The sequence below is a fragment of the Prinia subflava genome, chromosome 2, assembly GCF_021018805.1.
Source record: "Prinia subflava isolate CZ2003 ecotype Zambia chromosome 2, Cam_Psub_1.2, whole genome shotgun sequence".
In the NCBI taxonomy this organism is placed as follows: domain Eukaryota; kingdom Metazoa; phylum Chordata; class Aves; order Passeriformes; family Cisticolidae; genus Prinia; species Prinia subflava.
Window position 1 is genome coordinate 72,699,202 of NC_086248.1, and position 17,629 is coordinate 72,716,830.

Sequence of the window (17,629 nt, forward strand, 5' to 3'; positions counted from 1 at the left end):
TTGTCGACTCTGGCTCGTCACATGGTTCCAAAGGCGCTCTCCCCTACAGAGCCGGAGCCACCCTGCTGCCCACCCGCCCGAACACGAGGGGTGTGTGACGGCTTTACCACAGCCTGCGTGTTTCCAGAGCGGGCACGCAGGTGACAGGGCAGCGCTTGGACAGCAGCGGGCACACACCTTGGGCAGGCGGGGCCCGGCTCCGCTCCTCAGCGGCCCCGCCGCCCTCCCGCCAGCCCACGGCGCTCGGCGCCCGGCGGAGCAGCCGAGAGGAGGCGGCGCTGCCCTCCCACAGCGGCTCCGCTTCCGCCTCCGGTGCCGCCATTTCGCCGTGAGACAGCAGCGGTGGGGTGCTGCGATGCTGTCCACCGCGGCATACGGACACGGGCCCTCCCGGCCCGAGGCGGGCTACGGGCTGGAGGCGCCCGTGCAGCAGCACCGCTTCTCGCCGTACACCTTCAACGGAGGGTGAGCGCCGGGCGGGCCCCGGGCGGGCCGGGGCACCCTCGGCCCGGGGCACGGGGGAGAGCGGCGCCGGGGCTGGGGCTGCCGCGCCTTGCTCTGCCTCTCCTCGGTGCTCAGCGCGGGTTTATCTCCCCTCACGGTCTCCTCTTTGTAGGGAGAGAGCGGCGGCTCAAGGAGGAGCTGGGCTCGGGCTTGCCTTGAGGCCTTGCAGCCTTTCAGGGTGTTCTTGCTTGTTCGTGTGGCTTTTGGAGTATTGGGGCTCTGTAAACTTCGACTGGTCTTACAGTACACATCTTTGGTTCCCCGCAGGTTGTTTCTTTATAGTGGCTTAGCAAACCCAGGTAATGGTCCTATTACAGAATCACAGAGTTGTTAGGGCTGGACGGGAGTTCTGGAGACCATCCAGTCCAAGCGCCCTGCCCAGGCAGGGCCACCTCGAGCAGGTGACACCAGAACGCGTCCTGGTGGGTTTTGAATGTCTTCAGAGAGGGAGACTCCGCGAGCCCCCTGGGTAGCCTGTTCCACTTGCTGTGCCACCCTCAATGTGAAGTTCTTCCATAGTTTATGTCCATTGCTCTTCACCGAGCAATGTGTTGCTAGTAAACATATCACTGGGTTGAATGCTACCTTGCTGTAACTGTTAAAGGCAAGTGATGTTTTACACACCTGAGTTGGTGGCATGATCTGGCCAGGTAGGGTTTTTTTCTCATGATGACTACTGCTTTTTAAAGGGCAACTCTTTGTTACTTAGTGGTAGTACACCTGTGGTGATCACAAAACTAATTGTTAGGAAATAATAACACCAGATTTTAAAAGTGACGTTTATTTAAGTGTAGTGATACTGTTGCTCAGTGCTTTGCTTGTTTTAGAAGGATGAGCCATTATCAGGCATATAAAATAAAATACCTTGTCCTTTGAATCTGGTTCTTGCCTGGTGTAGAGTCTCTGTTTTACCAAGTTTCTGTACAGTTTAAATCAAGAGTAGAGGGTCACATGCGTCACATGCATATATTTTCTTCAGTCTGTCTAGGGTCTTCTTCCTTCGGTGTTAAGTAGGGATGTGCATAGTGGGAAACATAGCAAGGAATATAAAACTCTTGACAAAACGTGGAGTCTGGATGAAGAATTACTATCTCATTTGTTTCTATGTTGCCTAAGAAAATACTTGTGCTGAAGGTCGTGATTTATCGATATTCTTTTTTTAAGGACCGTGCTGGCAATTGCTGGAGAAGACTTCAGTATCGTTGCCTCTGACACGCGTCTGAGTGAAGGCTATTCAATTCACTCCCGAGACAGTCCAAAATGCTACAAGCTGTAAGTACAGATCTGCAAAGATTGAAAAAGATGAAAAATCTTTTGTATTGCTGACCATGTCACCTGCCTCCTGCTTTAAGCAGAATTGTTAGAAGGAAAAGAACATTAACAAAGTAGATTTTGGAGTTGTGGTGACCTTTTCTGTAATGCAAGATGCGATGTGATGTTGTAAATACAGCCAGATTTCTTGTTTCATGCTCTTGAAGTTAAGTGAGAATAGAACATTTTTAGTATGATACAAACCTTAACGTGTTGTTTTTTGGTTTTTTTTGGCAGGATAATTGGAAGAATTTTTAACTTAATTGCAAAAATTAATCCTATGATAAGTCATTCTGCTTCATCAGGAGATCTGGTGGTCGTACACCAGTGTGCTCACTGCTGCCAGTTGCGCTATATCTCTCTAGTTAATTACCTGACACTTTAGAGAGGTGTTTGTTTTAGGAGAGGTAAAGCTATCAGTAGTTCCATAACGGAACTTTCTATGCCCATTTTATGCTTAATTTGACTCACCTAGGTAGCATCTCCTTGGTTTACAGCCACATTATTTATGTTCATTTTACTGCAGCAGGTGCTTGCCTTGTAGGCTGTCATCAACTAGGTAAACATTTTTTTTTTCTTCTGGGCTATTGTTTCTTTTTCTAAATTGATGACATGAAATCAAAATGACTTCAGTTTCTCCTCGCTAACTTGTTACTACTAGATGTTTGACTCTGATGCTGTCCAGATGGAGATTAGTGTGGTACAGTATACATACTGCACATGGCGGCTTTGTGTCATTCTAGTGACAGGCTGAGAGAAGATTTTAAGATGTTTTCTGAATGACTGCTTTGCGTTGGTCTGTGTGAGTTGATGTTTCTAGACTCTTTTCTGCTTCCTAGAATTAAAATTTCAAGTGTGTGATTCCGTGGTTAGGGTTAATAGAACATTTCAAGACTGAGCAGAGAGCTAAGCTGCCGTAGTGCATCTGCAGGCAGATAACTTCTGTTTGTGCTGACACAGAAGCCACCAAAACCATAAATGTCAGGTAACCACTGTACAAACTTAATGCAGCCCTCTGGTCTGAAGGAGTAAAAATTGGACTGAGTGGTAGGATCTGTGGCTCCCCAGTGTGAAACAACAGATCTCTAGCAGGACTGAATTGCTACAGCTGGAGTCAGGGGGCATGAAGAAATGGAGAATTTCTTTTTGTCAGTTCTACTGACAGCTGAAGAAGGAAGTGAGTTGAAGAAAGACATCTGCATGGTCCTGTGTTTATTGAGTCCTCTCCAAGATGTGGGTTGCAGGTGCCTTTTGTACATCACACATCTGTTACTACATTTTAGACAAATGTTTTTGGCAGCACTAGAAAAACTGAAAAGACATTTGGTGTTTTCATAACAACTTACTGTGTAAGAAATAAATTACTTAGTTCATGCTAAGTCTAAAATCGCAACAAAATTTTACGTTTTTCAGAACAGAACAAACGGTCATTGGATGCACTGGTTTCCACGGGGACTGCCTTACCCTTACTAAAATTATTGAAGCCAGATTAAAGGTAACTATGTGTCTTACTGTATTTAAAAACTGAGATTCTTAATATTATATTTGAGATCGATAATTTGATGTTTTAAATACAACTTTTGCTGGTTTTTTTCAAGTGTTTGTATCATAACTGTTTTGCTAGTGAAAGATCTGGCAGGGAAAATTGGTGCTGTGTTCTTATTAAGTGTGGCACTACAAATTTATAGAATGGAAGAGCTGGAGAGGATATGATTAATGAGGCAACACCTGTCAATTACACAACTTTGAAGATATGTTCATCTTCAGCTGTGTAAAGGCTTTACCTCTCAGACCAGCCGATTTTCGCTAATTGAGCTGGTTAATAATTTTGCTTAGCATTACATTCTTCTGTAGTGAGGTTACAGAAAATGTAATTCTGATTGAATCTCAGCTTTAGTTTTGACTTTCCTCTTGGCAGATGTACAAGCATTCCAACAACAAGACCATGACTACAGGGGCTATTGCAGCAATGCTGTCTACAATCCTGTATTCTCGACGTTTCTTTCCCTACTATGTTTACAATATAATTGGTGGACTTGATGAAGAAGGTAAGACTTGAAACAGGACAAAAGAAAGAAAAGGGGGCTGCATTTCTGTGGGTGGATTGCTATTCCTTTACATCTCAGGTGTACTGATTGAATAACAAAGTTTGCATTCCTAACACCAGCCTTTAGGCATTATGGTACTTACACAGATCAAGGACATATTATGTATCGGGCTTGTTTCCTAGTTTTTGTTATTCACTTGATTTTTCATTTCTGAAGGTCTGAAAGTCTAAAAGCTCTGTTATAATTATTTGATTACAAATAAAATCTCCAAAGTGAAATAATTCATACTTTAGACTGGAACATTTTACTACTGTTTGGCTGGATTTCTTAATTGCGTCTTTAAAGCAGATGTCCCCACTAAAGTTGTATATGTTTCAGTCCGACCTGTGAGTGTGGTAAACACTATTTAATATGGAGACTTACTCCAGAGACAGGTTTCTACAAAGTTATTTCTAAATGTTAACTAGCCTCTAGTGAAAAATCATGACTTCTACACAGAAGCTGTAGTTTAATGTACAGCCCTTCCAGAACTTACTGGGCCCCTGTCCAGTGATTTATTTGATTGAGTTGCTGAATACTGTGTTCTCTGGCTTTGTAAAGGAGCTCAGAGGTGGTCTTGTTTGGATAATTTTAGCTATTCCCCAGTTTGTTTTTCCCATTAAATTATACTGCTTTCCCAGTCTTGCTAAGACATGTCTGTGCTTTGTGGGATCTGGCAGGGGATTAGTCTGCCCTGCGTAGTGGTAAGTCTTGGATTATAAGGGTGCTGTAGCAGCTGATAAGAGTCAGAGTGCAGGTTTGCTTGCATGGACTGAATTTGGGTGCAGCAAGATTGATTTCTGGTTTGGCTGGCTTTCTCAGGGCTGTTCAGCCCCGTGCTCTGCTGCCAGGGGCACTGGCCGGTGAATTGAGTGGGGTGCAGCCTGCCTAAAGAGAAGGGCTGGGCGTGGCCAGCCGCTGCATTGGGACTGCTGTGTCTGTCCCTGGTGCTTCAGAGCTCCAGTGTGTCTGTGTCTCTGATGTTGGTGCCAGCCAGTGAACTTTGCACCACCTGGTCTGGCTTCAGAGAGTAGTGTGCAAGGACCAGAGCATCATCCCTGCTTCTGGGAGTGCTGTGCAGAGGCACCCAAGCAAGCTTTCTGGAGGTAATTCAAGAGATGTATCCTTCAGGAACCATGTCTGAGCTGCTTGTTTGCGTTAGCCTTGGAACCCCTGGGGCTCTTTGTGCAGCACTACACTTTAGCACATTTTCCTGCTCTTATTATTCTGCATCAGCACTTTTTCAGTGGTAAGTACTGTAGAAAACATCTGTTGAAGCATGCTTGTGGCTTAAAGAGGATAACCTTGGATATTGTAGCAGGCCACAGCCACAGCGAGTCTTCTGTAAAAAGCATCATCTGAACATACTCAGTGTTGTTGGTAAAGGTTTACTGGGATCTGCAGTGTTCCAGACACTGCTTATCCAGAGAGCTGGTTTTGTTGAAAATGCTTGTCAGTACTGAGCATCTTTCTGAATTATGATTACATAGTAATTTTTCTTTTCAGGGAAGGGAGCTGTTTATAGCTTTGATCCAGTGGGCTCCTATGAGAGAGATTCTTACAAAGCAGGTGGATCAGCAAGTGCCATGTTGCAGCCTTTGCTGGATAACCAGGTAAAATAACTTGTTGGCTTTTGTTTTGGTTTGTTTTTTTCCTTATCTCAGTAAACATTTGTGGCGGTCAAATTAATGTAGCTTTGCTTCTGGAGAATATTACTTTTGAGATAAGTTTTAAATCTATTATCCAGGTAGGATCTGGTAACACATACATTTGTAAATTATGTGGCTTTACTTTCTCAGGAGAAATCAAAGTTTTCCTTTGAGATCTGTTCAGGTTTTTAATACATTATTAATAGTGCAGTGCCTCTTTAAAAGACAGAAATGTTTTAATTGGCGAGTTATGTTTATCCTAGAAGTTGTTTGGAGGGTTTTTTCTGGGTTTTGGGAGTTTTTACTTGGGGTTTTTCTGGCTTTGGCTGATAACATAAATTAGCCTGTTATTTAGTATGAAATAATACCAATTTAAGAAGATAGAATGAGTACATACATTTTATGATTTAACATACCCTTGTTTAAGTGTTCGGTTTTGTACAACTTAAATACCATTTTTCAGTACAAGTGTTTTTACATAAAACTGCTGGAAACTTACTCAGCTAAATCTGTCTGAAATACTTGAAGAATATTTTTATATTTAGTTGAAGCTGTTAATGATTGAATGGGAGAAATACCAAAGCATGTTTTACTCATTTTAATTTTTTAACGTTGGTGTTGGTATTTAATCACTTGAACCTGATGTTAACACAACTTTTGTGCTTAGAAAAGTAGTAAGCTTCCTTGACTCTTACCAGATGAGAAAGGAATAGAATGTTTCCCTTTTTTTTTTTTTTTTTTAATTTTATTTTATTAACTGAAGGGAATGTGTTCTGCAAAAACCAAGTTGTCATAAGTAATTTTTTATTGCTTATGGGTTTCAGGCCAAACATGAGACTCTCCTCCTTTACCTGTCTTAAGTTGACACTTACACTTCTGAGCTAACTTACACTATTTAGGAGGACCGGATATGCTCCAGTATAGACTTAATTTTGAAATCTAGGTATCTTTGGGGATATTTGCTTTTAAGATATGTTCCTAACTGCAAGTCATCAGAGGAAAAAGGGGCTCATGTGCAGTTCTGGTACTACCAACCTTTGTGAGAAGTTTGTGAAGAATTAGATCGGATCCAGATGTTCATTGTGATCTTGTACATGCTGAAGGAGCAGGAGGAGCTATGCAGGCTCCATGTTGGATCTGCTTCTCGTTAATTTTTTAGGAGTATGAGTATTGGCAAAGCTCTCAACTATAAACTGTGTGGAGGAGTACTTTTTCAGCTTGGAGTTTTTAAAATAGACAAGCCATTTCTTCTTTCCAATTCATCTAAATCTGTTCATTCTAGTGCAGGGACTGGAACAGTTTTCATAGATGGATAAAATGCATTTCCATATTTTCTTAGATTGGCTTCAAGAACATGCAAAATGTGGAACATGTACCTCTGACCCTGGAAAAGGCTTTGCAGCTGGTTAAGGATGTCTTCATTTCTGCTGCTGAGAGAGATGTGTACACCGGGGATGCACTAAAGATTTGCATTGTCACAAAAGATGGAATTAAAGAGCAAACTATCCAGTTACGAAAAGACTAATTCAGTTCATGCAAGTTACCTGTTATGTACAATTTACCTGTGTTATGAAGACATTTGTCTTATTAAATTTCTTCCATAAGTCCAACTGCTGTGGTGCTGATTATGTTATTTCTTTGTAAGAAATTGTATTTTTTAGAAACCAGAGCAGTTTGTGGTAAGGAAGCAGCTAAAAGTTACAGGTTAGTTTCCTTCTTCTCAATCTATTGATCAGTCTAATTCTAATGCAAGTTTAATCCCCTTCTCACTATCCCTTATGCTGCAGTATGGGGGAGTATTAAATTTAGGTTCCCAGACTATTCTGATAATTCTTTCAGTTCAGCCTTGGTTCAGCAAATAAAGCGTTTGCTCTGTTCATGCTGCCTTCTCTGCACTCCATAGCTTGCTTTCCCTGTCTGCTCCTTTATTTCTTTGATGTGCTGTCCTGACATTTGACTTTGTGTACTTACCTGCAAAGACTGTGTCATCTGGAACCAGTGTCACTGTGGTAGAGGGACGAATGTTAAGTGGAGTCTTTCAGAGTTTAGTCCTGGACTCTGCATCTGGGCTCAGCTCTGTATGTTTCTGTTTGGTTAATGCCCAGAATTTGAAGCATTGTCCCCTTGTGGCTACTGATGGAAAATAACTTAGAATGGAGATTCCTGAGTGCCTTTTAATGCCTGGGTCCTTTGTTAGCCCTACTGCTGCTTTTGTTTCTTGGGAAATTACATCAAATGTGGTTTGTTTGATGTGCTGTATCACACTCCTGGAAACTGGCTTCAGTATTAGGACCTTTAGAAAAACAGAGTTGCATCATCAAGGGCAAGATAATTTTCTTTTGTCCAAGAGTTCTTTCACAGTCTGTAGCTCTTTAAAAAAGGACATATGAAATATCTCATTGCTTCAGGTGGCATACTAGTTCCTTAAATGAACAATTTTGCTGACATGCTTGACCTCCTGGAGCACTGTCTTCTGTTTGGATGTGGCTGGCTGAATTCAGTGCAGCGTTTTGGGTGCAGTGCTTTATTCCTAGCTCTGGCTGATCTTCACCAGTCTCAGGCTTCCTGGACAGTTTAGGTAGTGGGTTTAGCATTTTGAACCTCAGTAATCCAGCAACTAGTGCTTTTAAACAGACTCGGGCTGTGCTCAGGAACTCCACCAACTTTCTCTCAGTGTTTTTGAAGGCACTTGACCACTGGGTGCCAGTGTTGGGCCAGGTAAGGATTCTTGCTCTGTGAGATCTGTAAAATAAAGTTAAAGCACCTTAAACTCTTTGATACCAGATTTATGTTGAATTGCTCAAGCGTTTCACAATAGGCTGTTAGAGCTTTACACAAAGTTGAAATCTACTGAAACTAAATAGTATTTCAGTTGCAAAGAAAAGCAGGAGAGGGTAATAAATTGACATGTCAGCCTTTGGGACAGGTCTGTTTGCAATATATAAGATCTAAACAGTGAAGAGCAACAAACAAGGGAAACTATCTAATTCCTACATGACCCAATTTAATGTTCTTGCAGGATGCCAGACATGTAGGAGAGTTGCAGTGATTTAACTCAAAAGTTTTGGTAAATTTGGCTGTTCTTACATTTAAGGGTAGGTTTTACATCCAAAATAAATGCATGTTGACAGGTTTTGGGAATTACTGACTTCAGTTTGATGTGGCTAGGCTTGCCTCTGTAAGTTCTTTCAGGAGAAACACAAGGTGATTAGAATTTTCAGGTGTCATTTGCAGTCTCAGAAGAGGTACAAGAGCAGGTACCTGTTTCCCTGACACTGTGTCAGTGCCATCCTGGTCGTGCACTTGCACCGATGTGGGATTTTGTCTCCTTTTCAGATTTCCCTGCAGAGTACATCTGGCTGAAGAACAAGCAGGGAAGGGAAGCTTTTTCACAGGCCCATTGGACTGCAAATACCAAGTTTCTTTCACCAAAGAATGCATCACTGTGTTCACTCCCTTTGTGGTGGGTTTGGAACCGGAGAGATGGGAGGTTTGTTTTCCACATTTTTAGCTTTCCAGTTATGCCCTGCCCTGATGCCGTCACTGCTTGTGCACTGAGTGAGGAGCTGCAGGAGTGACAGGAGGTGTGTGAGTACAAAATGTGTTAGTATTCACAGGCTGCTCAGCTAGAAGTTACTTGCTTATTAGTATCAAAACATCCCAAATGTCACATGTATATTTTGGGTGTGTTATGGATGAAGGGTGTTTTTTTTTTTTTAATCCACCATGTTCCCTAGCTTTGTGAAGATTGTCATCACCTCAGGGTGAAAGGTGGGAAGGCCCTGACTGCAGCTCTCCTTAGTTCCATGCCTGCACTTCCCATGTGTAAATCAGCTTAGTATTCATCCAGCACTGTGTCTGCAATGCAAATTAACAGTTTATGAAGCATTTTGAGCCTTACATGTTTACAGAACTGTCTAGGCAGGCTACAGAGGTGCAGCTAGGCAAAACAATTGTAACAGTGCCACTTAGGGGTGCTAGAAGCAAAGGGCTGGGTTTGGCAGATCTGCTTGGATGGGGAATAGACGTCTTTAATACACTTTTATGTAAGAGAAAGGGAGAGCAAAAATGTTCCTCTTGAAAACCTTTTATTAATTTGAAACATGCTGTGTGTATCTTTCGATAGAGGGGGGCGTTGCAGGATTGGAATAACCTTGGAGCGAGCACTTTTAGCCCTAAGGGTGTCCAACAAGAGCAGGAGCAGGCAGCTCCACTCCACCTGCAGCAGTACCAGGGGCCGCCCTAAGGTGGCGATAGCCGCTTGCTGTGGCGGGTGTCGGCACAATTCCCCGCGGGGCGGGTGGAAATCGCCATCCATGCTTCCCAGGGACCCTCTGTAACGCGCTTTGTGGGACTGCTTGGTGAGGAGATGGGAGGCTTTGTTTTGATCTCAAATGGCTGCGTACTCTTGCTTGTGTAAGGGACTGTACAAGGTCACAAGCAGCCTTAAAAACTAGGTTTGTAAAGCAAAGTCTTTACTAATTTTGGATGTGTTTTCAGCAATATTGTTTGTGAATCTGATCAATTTTATGAGCTAAAGAGGGGGCTTGTTACTACAGAAAGTGAAAGTGCTTGATAGGACATGAATATTGCATATATGCTTCTAAAAGCTTCGTTCTCTATATCAGGCAGGGATAAGTTTAATTTTCTTTTAACTAAAACCAAGACTCTCTTGAGGCTGAATCATAAGATGTTGTTATATAAACCAAACACCAAGCTTTCTCACTCTAGGGTGACGTTTTTCCTTTTACACTGAGATATGCCTGTACCACTGTATATGCCTTAGTGTGATGGGAGCCAGGACCAGGCTGCTGACCAGAGAAAACCATTTAAATGGAAATTATAAAACCCTATATGAAGTAGAGTCGTTTGAAGTGGTCCTACTGCATCTTACTCCTTTATATTCATAGGTATTTATTAACTTGGGGGGCAAAGCAGTAATTTTCCACTTTTGATAAACCTTTTTTGATACCCTGTAATCATGCATCCTAGAAAGATGCTTTTGCAATCTTTTTTCTCTATATTTAGCAATTCGGGATTTTACAAACCTAAACTTGGGGAAAGGTGGCAGGAGCAAGTGAGAACTGATTACAGCAGCATTCACGTGAATCCAAAAAAAAGAAATAGTTCTGCTTCTCTCCAGTCTAGTTGGAGATACTTTCTAGGAGCATAAAGTAACTGCTGCCTTAGTCAGGGTTCCTTATCAAAAGTCAGGAACCAACTTTTGAGTAGTAAGGATTTGGAAATGACAGCTTTCAAATTCCTCTTTTCTCTTTCTTTCAGCCATTGCTTTTGTTTAGTGTGAATGTCCTTTGCTTTTAGGCCATTTGGGGCAGTCGTAAACCAGACAATAAGGCACATCGGCCTGAAGTTAACTAAGATTTGTCTCCAGATCTCTCTTCTCAAGCCAAATTCCTTCTGAGAAGGGGTTTTGTCTGTGTGAGTGCAACAGAGTGAGACCAGTTTTATATTCTTTCAACACTAATATGTAGTTAGTTTAATAGTATGGACCATTTTCTGTGTACTTCCTTTTCCAAGCAATTTCAACAAAGTATTCATAATTACAAAAACATGGTTTAGCAGAAAAAACAAACAGAAAATCCTGAGTATCTTTCCTGTTAGGCTGTTCTTGGCCCCTTTCCTAACAGTTGCTGGCAAAGTTCAACTTCACTGTTCATTTCAGAGGCTCAAGTGGGGGTAGGGATGGACTTCACTGTAGCCTACAATAATTAATATTCTTTGGCATAAGACACAGATTAAAGGGCTACTGGCAAGAGAGTAGTCACGGTACCAGAAATTTAACCAGTCCTTTGTACTTAAGCTCAAACATAAAAGGAAAGTTAAAAAACAGGATTCCCTTTTGTGCTGAGGAAAAGGAACAAGGTGTCGAAGTTTGTGGTGTTACGTAGATACTTCAGGGTTGAGGTAAAGTGCTCGTGACTTTCCCAAGACTTGGCTTCTCTGAAACATAGGTATTTCTGTTGCTTAGCTTTCTGCAGCTACACTGGTTTGGTGATCTCCTTGATGGTTCTGCAAGAAGTCACCAATGTGCTGATTCACGTAGGTGCCCACCCAGGTGTGGGTATGTGACACCCACAGTGCCTGGCCCACAGAAGTGGCTCAGCTGAACAGGGCTGCAGCCCCTCTGGACCAATCCTCTGTTGAACCAGGCTCTGTGGAACTGGCTGGGATGAGCTGGGTGGATGATCAAGCTGGTCATTGCTCTTTCAAGGCTACAGTCCCACACTGGAGCCCCTGGTTGGCTCAGCTGAGCAGCTCCTCTCCACCTGGGCAGCTGGTGGAGGCAGAACCAGCTGGGGGAACCTGGCAGGTGAGAAATGCTGTAGAATGCCGTGGAAGTTGGTCCCCTCCCAGGAGCCCATCCTCAAAATCCCAGTAGGAAACACACTTCTGTTTGTAGCTTACTTATGCAGCCTTTGCAGAGAACCTTGTGCACTGAGATACCAGAAAGTCAAGAGTCCTGGTGGGGAAATGCTCCCCACACACAACAAAAACCATGAGTTGAGGGTTTTTTTCAGGGTTTATATAAGTGACTGTTCTGGAGAAAGCTGCATTCCAGTGTCACTGCCTTGTGCTTGATCTGAACTTTTCCTGACATGTACCCTTGAATGCAGAACAGTTAACACAATCTCCGCTTAGTCCCACGGCAAACAAACATTTTGGTGCGGCTGGTATGTGTTTGCTAGTTGCAGACAAGTTGATCTCATTAGAACTGCATTTACAACTTTTGCCAAGCGTTTTGAAACTGGTTGACATGCACAACAGCTGCCTGAGCTGGAATGGCATTCCATTCCCTGCCTCCATCTTATTAGCAGAGGGGATGGCTTGATTAATGACAGTTAGATGGGATTTTTAAAAATTAAAGGTAATTTGTCTTTGGAAGGGCCATGCAATGTGTTTTCATTCTCTGATTTAAAATAAGTCACAAAGTCTAGGTTTTTATGGCTTTGCTCAAACGTTAAGGGAAGTGCTTGCCCTGAGCTAACCCACAAAATTTGAGGTGAAAACACTTTAAAGGGTGATGCAAAGTGTTTTCAGCTGATATGTAGCTCGATTGTAGACAAAAGCATTTCCTCAGCACCCGGAGGACCTTGTTTCCCCTTCGTTTCTCCAGGCCCTCAGTGCAGAGCTGTTGAGCTTACAGCCTTGAATAGAGAGACTCTTGATTCAGTGCAGGCTGTTACATCTAAACCACTCCATGTATTTTGTTTGGCTCTACAGCCTTTAAAGTCAGTGGCTGTGGTGCCCTTCACCTCTGTTAAGATGCTTCTTTGTCAAAGGGACACTCTCCATCAACACAGTGAAGCACCTAACAGGCAAGATGCTCTTCTCTGAGGAGCTGGGCAGTTGCAGTGGCCAAAGCAGTACCTATATGCTGGCATTCATGCCTTATTTAACCCATGAAATTCCTGGACAAACATTTAACAGGAGGTTCTGGTGATTTAGTTCAAGCCCAGTGCTTATTTAAGCCCAGCATTAGCAGAAAAGCTACACTGATATTCATTCTCTGCACAAACCTAGAGCTGTGAATTCCAGTTCCTGCTCTCATATAAGTTTAACTATGCTGCCAGAAGTCACCATTGCAATTTAAATTTAAAAAGGACAATGAATCAGCCTCCTGAAGTAAGTGAGGTCCTTTTGACTAGTTGGCTCAGATTAAATATAAAATAAAAAATAGACTTCTTATAAAAGAATTCATTTGCAGTGTTTTAAGTAATATTTTGAGCTGCACAGGTAGAGAGTTGTTTTCACGAATGTTTCCATTTAAAGACAAAATGCATTTTTGAACTACTCCAAGAATTTAGTTTCTATCAGAGGCTACACAAATCTGCCCTTTTCTTGCACCATTTCCTCCTCACACTCTTGCCAACAAAAGAGCATCCAGCAGGCCAAGGATATCCAACAGCAACTAATGGATGGCCCTTGAGTGTTCCGTGTGAGATCCCAGCAGTCTTGGCTCTGAACTGGAGATTAAAAGCCACCTGTTTGTTGATTTGAAGTGAATTCCTCCAGTTAGTCTCCCTACCGAGAAGGTGAAGTCAGAGGTTGCCTGATACATTCAAGTTTTGTCTTAGGAGCTGTGGGATGAGTTCACAAGAGACGCAGTTTTCCATCCACATCCCAAAACCCATGTGCAAGCGTTTGGTCAGCCAGTGTGGCTGCAGCTACAGTGTTGGACTATGGGACTGCTGCCTTGTAAGTGTCAATTGTAAGTTTTAATGAGACAAACCAATTAGATGGCTTGACAGACCATCACAACAGTGACGCAACCGCGCTCAGCCCCCTTTACAGGAGCAGCAGAATTTCAAAGAACTGCTATTAAAGAAAAGTCACAGAATAGCTCGCAAACAGCCCTGCAAACAACAACATCACCCACAGGCTGTGGAGCCAGGGGAAGGGCAGTGAGAGTAAAGCAGAAACAAGAGAAAGGAATTAATCCAAATACTGATCTTTCCCTTTCTAGCACTCAGCATGGGCACAGCTTGGGTTTCAGGTACCATTTATGAAATACAACTGCTGTGCATAACTCCCACTGTATTATTGGTCCAACAGAGCTTACAGAGTTACAGCATGGCCTTTGCAAAAATGCACATGTATAAAATCACTTGAGCCAGGCAGTGCATTACATTGTCCTACAGCTACCAACTGATACACAGGGCTGTATTCACTGATGCACCTACACCCACATGGCATTTCCTTCCTGAAAGCCAGAGGAAATATTTAGCACTCCACACCCTGACTTGCAGGTGTCATCCCTAGAGGATCAAGGGATATGGATTTTGGAATTTTGTCTCTTCATCCTCCCTTGGGTACCAGTTCTTACATCACCTGCTGTCCCTCCTGGTTTGAACTAGGAGTCTGGCCATCCCCACAGCTTGCTACAGGCAAGGTCTCTCTTGTTTTCAGCATGTTGAGCCCAACACTTCATATGTCACTAGCACGCAATCCAATCAGTGGAGTGTTTGGGTGATGCTCCCAAGATAAAATTTCCTTTGCAGAGTGTGCATTGAGCAGTTCTCAGCAGTTACTGTCCTCACCTGCTGACACTGAAAGAGACATCAAATAGAAGGTCCCACAGGCATGGCAAGGTCCTGCTTGTCAAACCTGAGAGTATTCTACAAAGCTTTTCTTTCCAAATGAGCCACTTTGCCTTATTTTTATATATGTGTCAAGGAGGATCCAAGGCTAACAGAGTAATGAAAGTTGCTAGCTACAGAGTTCACTGTGGGTTGTCAAAGTTATTTTCCCTAAATTAAAGACCCATAAACACATCCCTCTTGGACTGCATGACACACAGATCATAAAAGGAAATCTCAAGACCTGAGCTGATGCTGAGAGGACACTTTGTTCCTGTTACTCATGGGAGTGAAGGGGACCCCTGTGATGCTGTAGCACATTGAGAGGCAGCAGGGGCTTGTGTGACTATGGAAACATCTGTTCTGCTCCATATATGCTGTCCAAGTCTCTCTTCCCAGCCTACTGCTAGTCATTATTCAAAGAGATATTACACAGAGCCACCTCCTTTGCCATCAGCTCTGACTGAGCCCTGTCCCAGTAAGCTGTTGGGGGGAAGCATCTACCAAGGACTGAGGCACTGTACTGTGGTTTCAGTCTTAGATCCAGTAACCATAACATAGCTGGGGCTGCAACACAGGCCACCACAGGCTGAAAATTCTCTGCCTGCTTTTCATGTTAGTATAAATCACTTGACACCATGAGAAGTACCTCTGCCAGCTCTTGACAGCCTCTCAGTAAGATCCAACAGACCACAACATGTCAGAGTGGGAATTTTGCCTTAACAAGTCCAAACTGAGGTACCCCAACCCTGGTGAGCAAAGAGCAACACTTAACACGTCTGTATTTGTTTCTGTGGGGTAAAGTATTCTGTCAAGCAGCAGCTCATTAACACATAACTAAGTAGTTTTCAATAAACTGGTGCCCAGCTACTGTGACAGTAAATGATAACCAAGTGCCTGGTAGCATCAGCCAAAGGATGTGCCATTCCTGGCCACCATAGAGTCATAGCTCTGGAGATTCTGATATGCACAGCAACAAATGATGTGCTTCAGAGAGAGGGAAGACAAAGTAGAGCAACTTGGCACAGAGTAAAAAATCTGCCCTGCAGACAGCAAGGTCACTGTAGGTGCAAAAGGTTGGCAGGGTGGGAGATACACACCCTAGAGCTGCTCTTATGGCCTTTGTCCCAACCCCAGCAACAGAGATGTCCTTTGGGAGTGCATCACAGACACCAGGGAAGAGCTGCTGCCGCAGGGATGTGGTGGGCAGCACGCACAAGGACTGCTGTCCAGGGACATGGGCTTAATGAGGGGAGACAGCTGAGGGCTGCACAACAACTGCCTCCTTTTCCACACTCCATCCAGAGCACTAGAGCCGGTGACAGGTCAGACCTCTGCAGACTTATGTCAAGGGTTAAACAAAAGCCAAGCTGCTGTCAGTGGCAAAGTGAGCCTGCAACTGTATGCCAAAACGTGGCTGCAGGTCTGCAGCATGCTTCTCTTGCAGAGCACCCTGACACACTTCTCAAGAGGTAGAAAATCAAGCCAAAACAGCATAAATGAAAAAAAGCAACATAGAAGAAAAACATTACATGTGGCTTACAAGGCCACTAACTGCAAGATGGATGTCTTGCATGCAGTGACTTCATGGTTAGTCCAGTCAGTGAAACTCAGAGCAGTGAACAGCAACACTATTTAGGAGGAGCAGAACAAAACTGCAGTTTTCAAGATTTTCCCTGGCCACAACTTTGATCCTTACGTTCCCCAGTAAAATGACAGAAATATGAACTTGAGATACGCACAGGCACAGTGCAGAGCTCTGAGGCCTTCGTGCCCGCAGCTGCTTCCTTCGCGTTTCCTCAGGCACCTGTGCAGTAGCGTCACAAGCTGGCAGAACGCAGCATCGGTGCTTCACGCCTGTCTCCCCCGTACCCCCCAAAAACCTGCCCGGGTTCGTCACAATGGCTCAAGAGGGAGCGAGGCTCGCTCTCCTCCGCTGGCCCCCTCACAATAGAGGATTGCCCTATTTGTGTGGGAAGGAGAGGGGCTGCCGCCCCAGCCCTCGCATCTGTAAGGGCTGGAGACAAGCCGCACAGATAGGCAGAAATCAATAAGCTGGCGGATCAGAGGGCCCGGCCGAGGAGCCGCTCCTTGCACACGCACAGGGGCCGAACATCTGTCAGGCAAACAAAAAGCAACCCAAGCGGAACAAAAGAGAGGATTATTTTAACTCAAGTTCTTCTTCAGTCTCAGCAGGCAACGTTCAAGCCGTCCTCGTATTCAGACACTGAGGCCTTATGGAGTATGGGCTGTCCGGGAAATGCCAAACGCTGTTACCAGAGGACAAAAGAGGGGGGAAAAGAAAAAAAAAAGATATGGAAAATTCAGAATGTCTTGTTGAGTGCGACTGAGCAGGGGGAAGGTGGAGGGGCACCAATAAGGGGGCAGAGGGCAGGGAGGGGAGGAGGACAGAGTGACGATGCAGTGAAGAAGTTGATGACAAATCTCCACAGCAGTACTCGAAAACAAAGCTGATCATATCAAATCTGCCAGAGAAGCATAAAATATTGTCGCACAGCTATGGATTGACAAGCTCTGAGGCTGCACCCCCCAGCTCCCTCCCTCGTGTGAAAGGGCAGGCTTGCTGCAGCCCTTCTGCTTGTGCAGATGAGCCCTGGGGAATTGGCAGAGCTGGCCCCACACCCCAGTGCCCTCCTCACCTGGGAGAAACCCAGCTTTGACCACAAGCCTGTGGCACTTCTGGGGGAGCAAAGGATTTAGGATAAGCTCAGAAGCAAGCTGCCATGCCTCTCCCTTGTGCCTGGTGTTAGCCAGCATGCACTGTTTGCACGTTGGTTTCTCCAGCACAGCTGTCTCTTCTAATCGGTGTGTCTCATATGTGCTAGAAACAGGTGCAAAAGAGTGAATTCAAGGTAAAACAGATCAAGTAAAATCAGATTTGGGCTTAAAATGCCAGAAACCTTTATCCTTTGTGAAAGAGAGGAGACCATGTCATAGCTGAGAATGTCCTCTATTGCAC

General features: G+C 44.0%; 1 protein-coding gene across 1 annotated transcript; it reads left to right on the forward strand.

The window, feature by feature from the left end:
* The first annotated feature begins 297 nt into the window (after window positions 1-297).
* PSMB1 (proteasome 20S subunit beta 1) lies at window positions 298-7,161 on the forward strand. Its single transcript, XM_063390540.1, has 6 exons — window positions 298-465; window positions 1,669-1,776; window positions 3,229-3,310; window positions 3,734-3,863; window positions 5,409-5,515; window positions 6,891-7,161. Exons 1-6 carry the CDS (start codon window positions 356-358, stop codon window positions 7,074-7,076), a joined length of 723 nt encoding a protein of 240 aa, XP_063246610.1. The 5' UTR covers window positions 298-355; the 3' UTR covers window positions 7,077-7,161.
* Window positions 7,162-17,629: the final 10,468 nt, after the last annotated feature.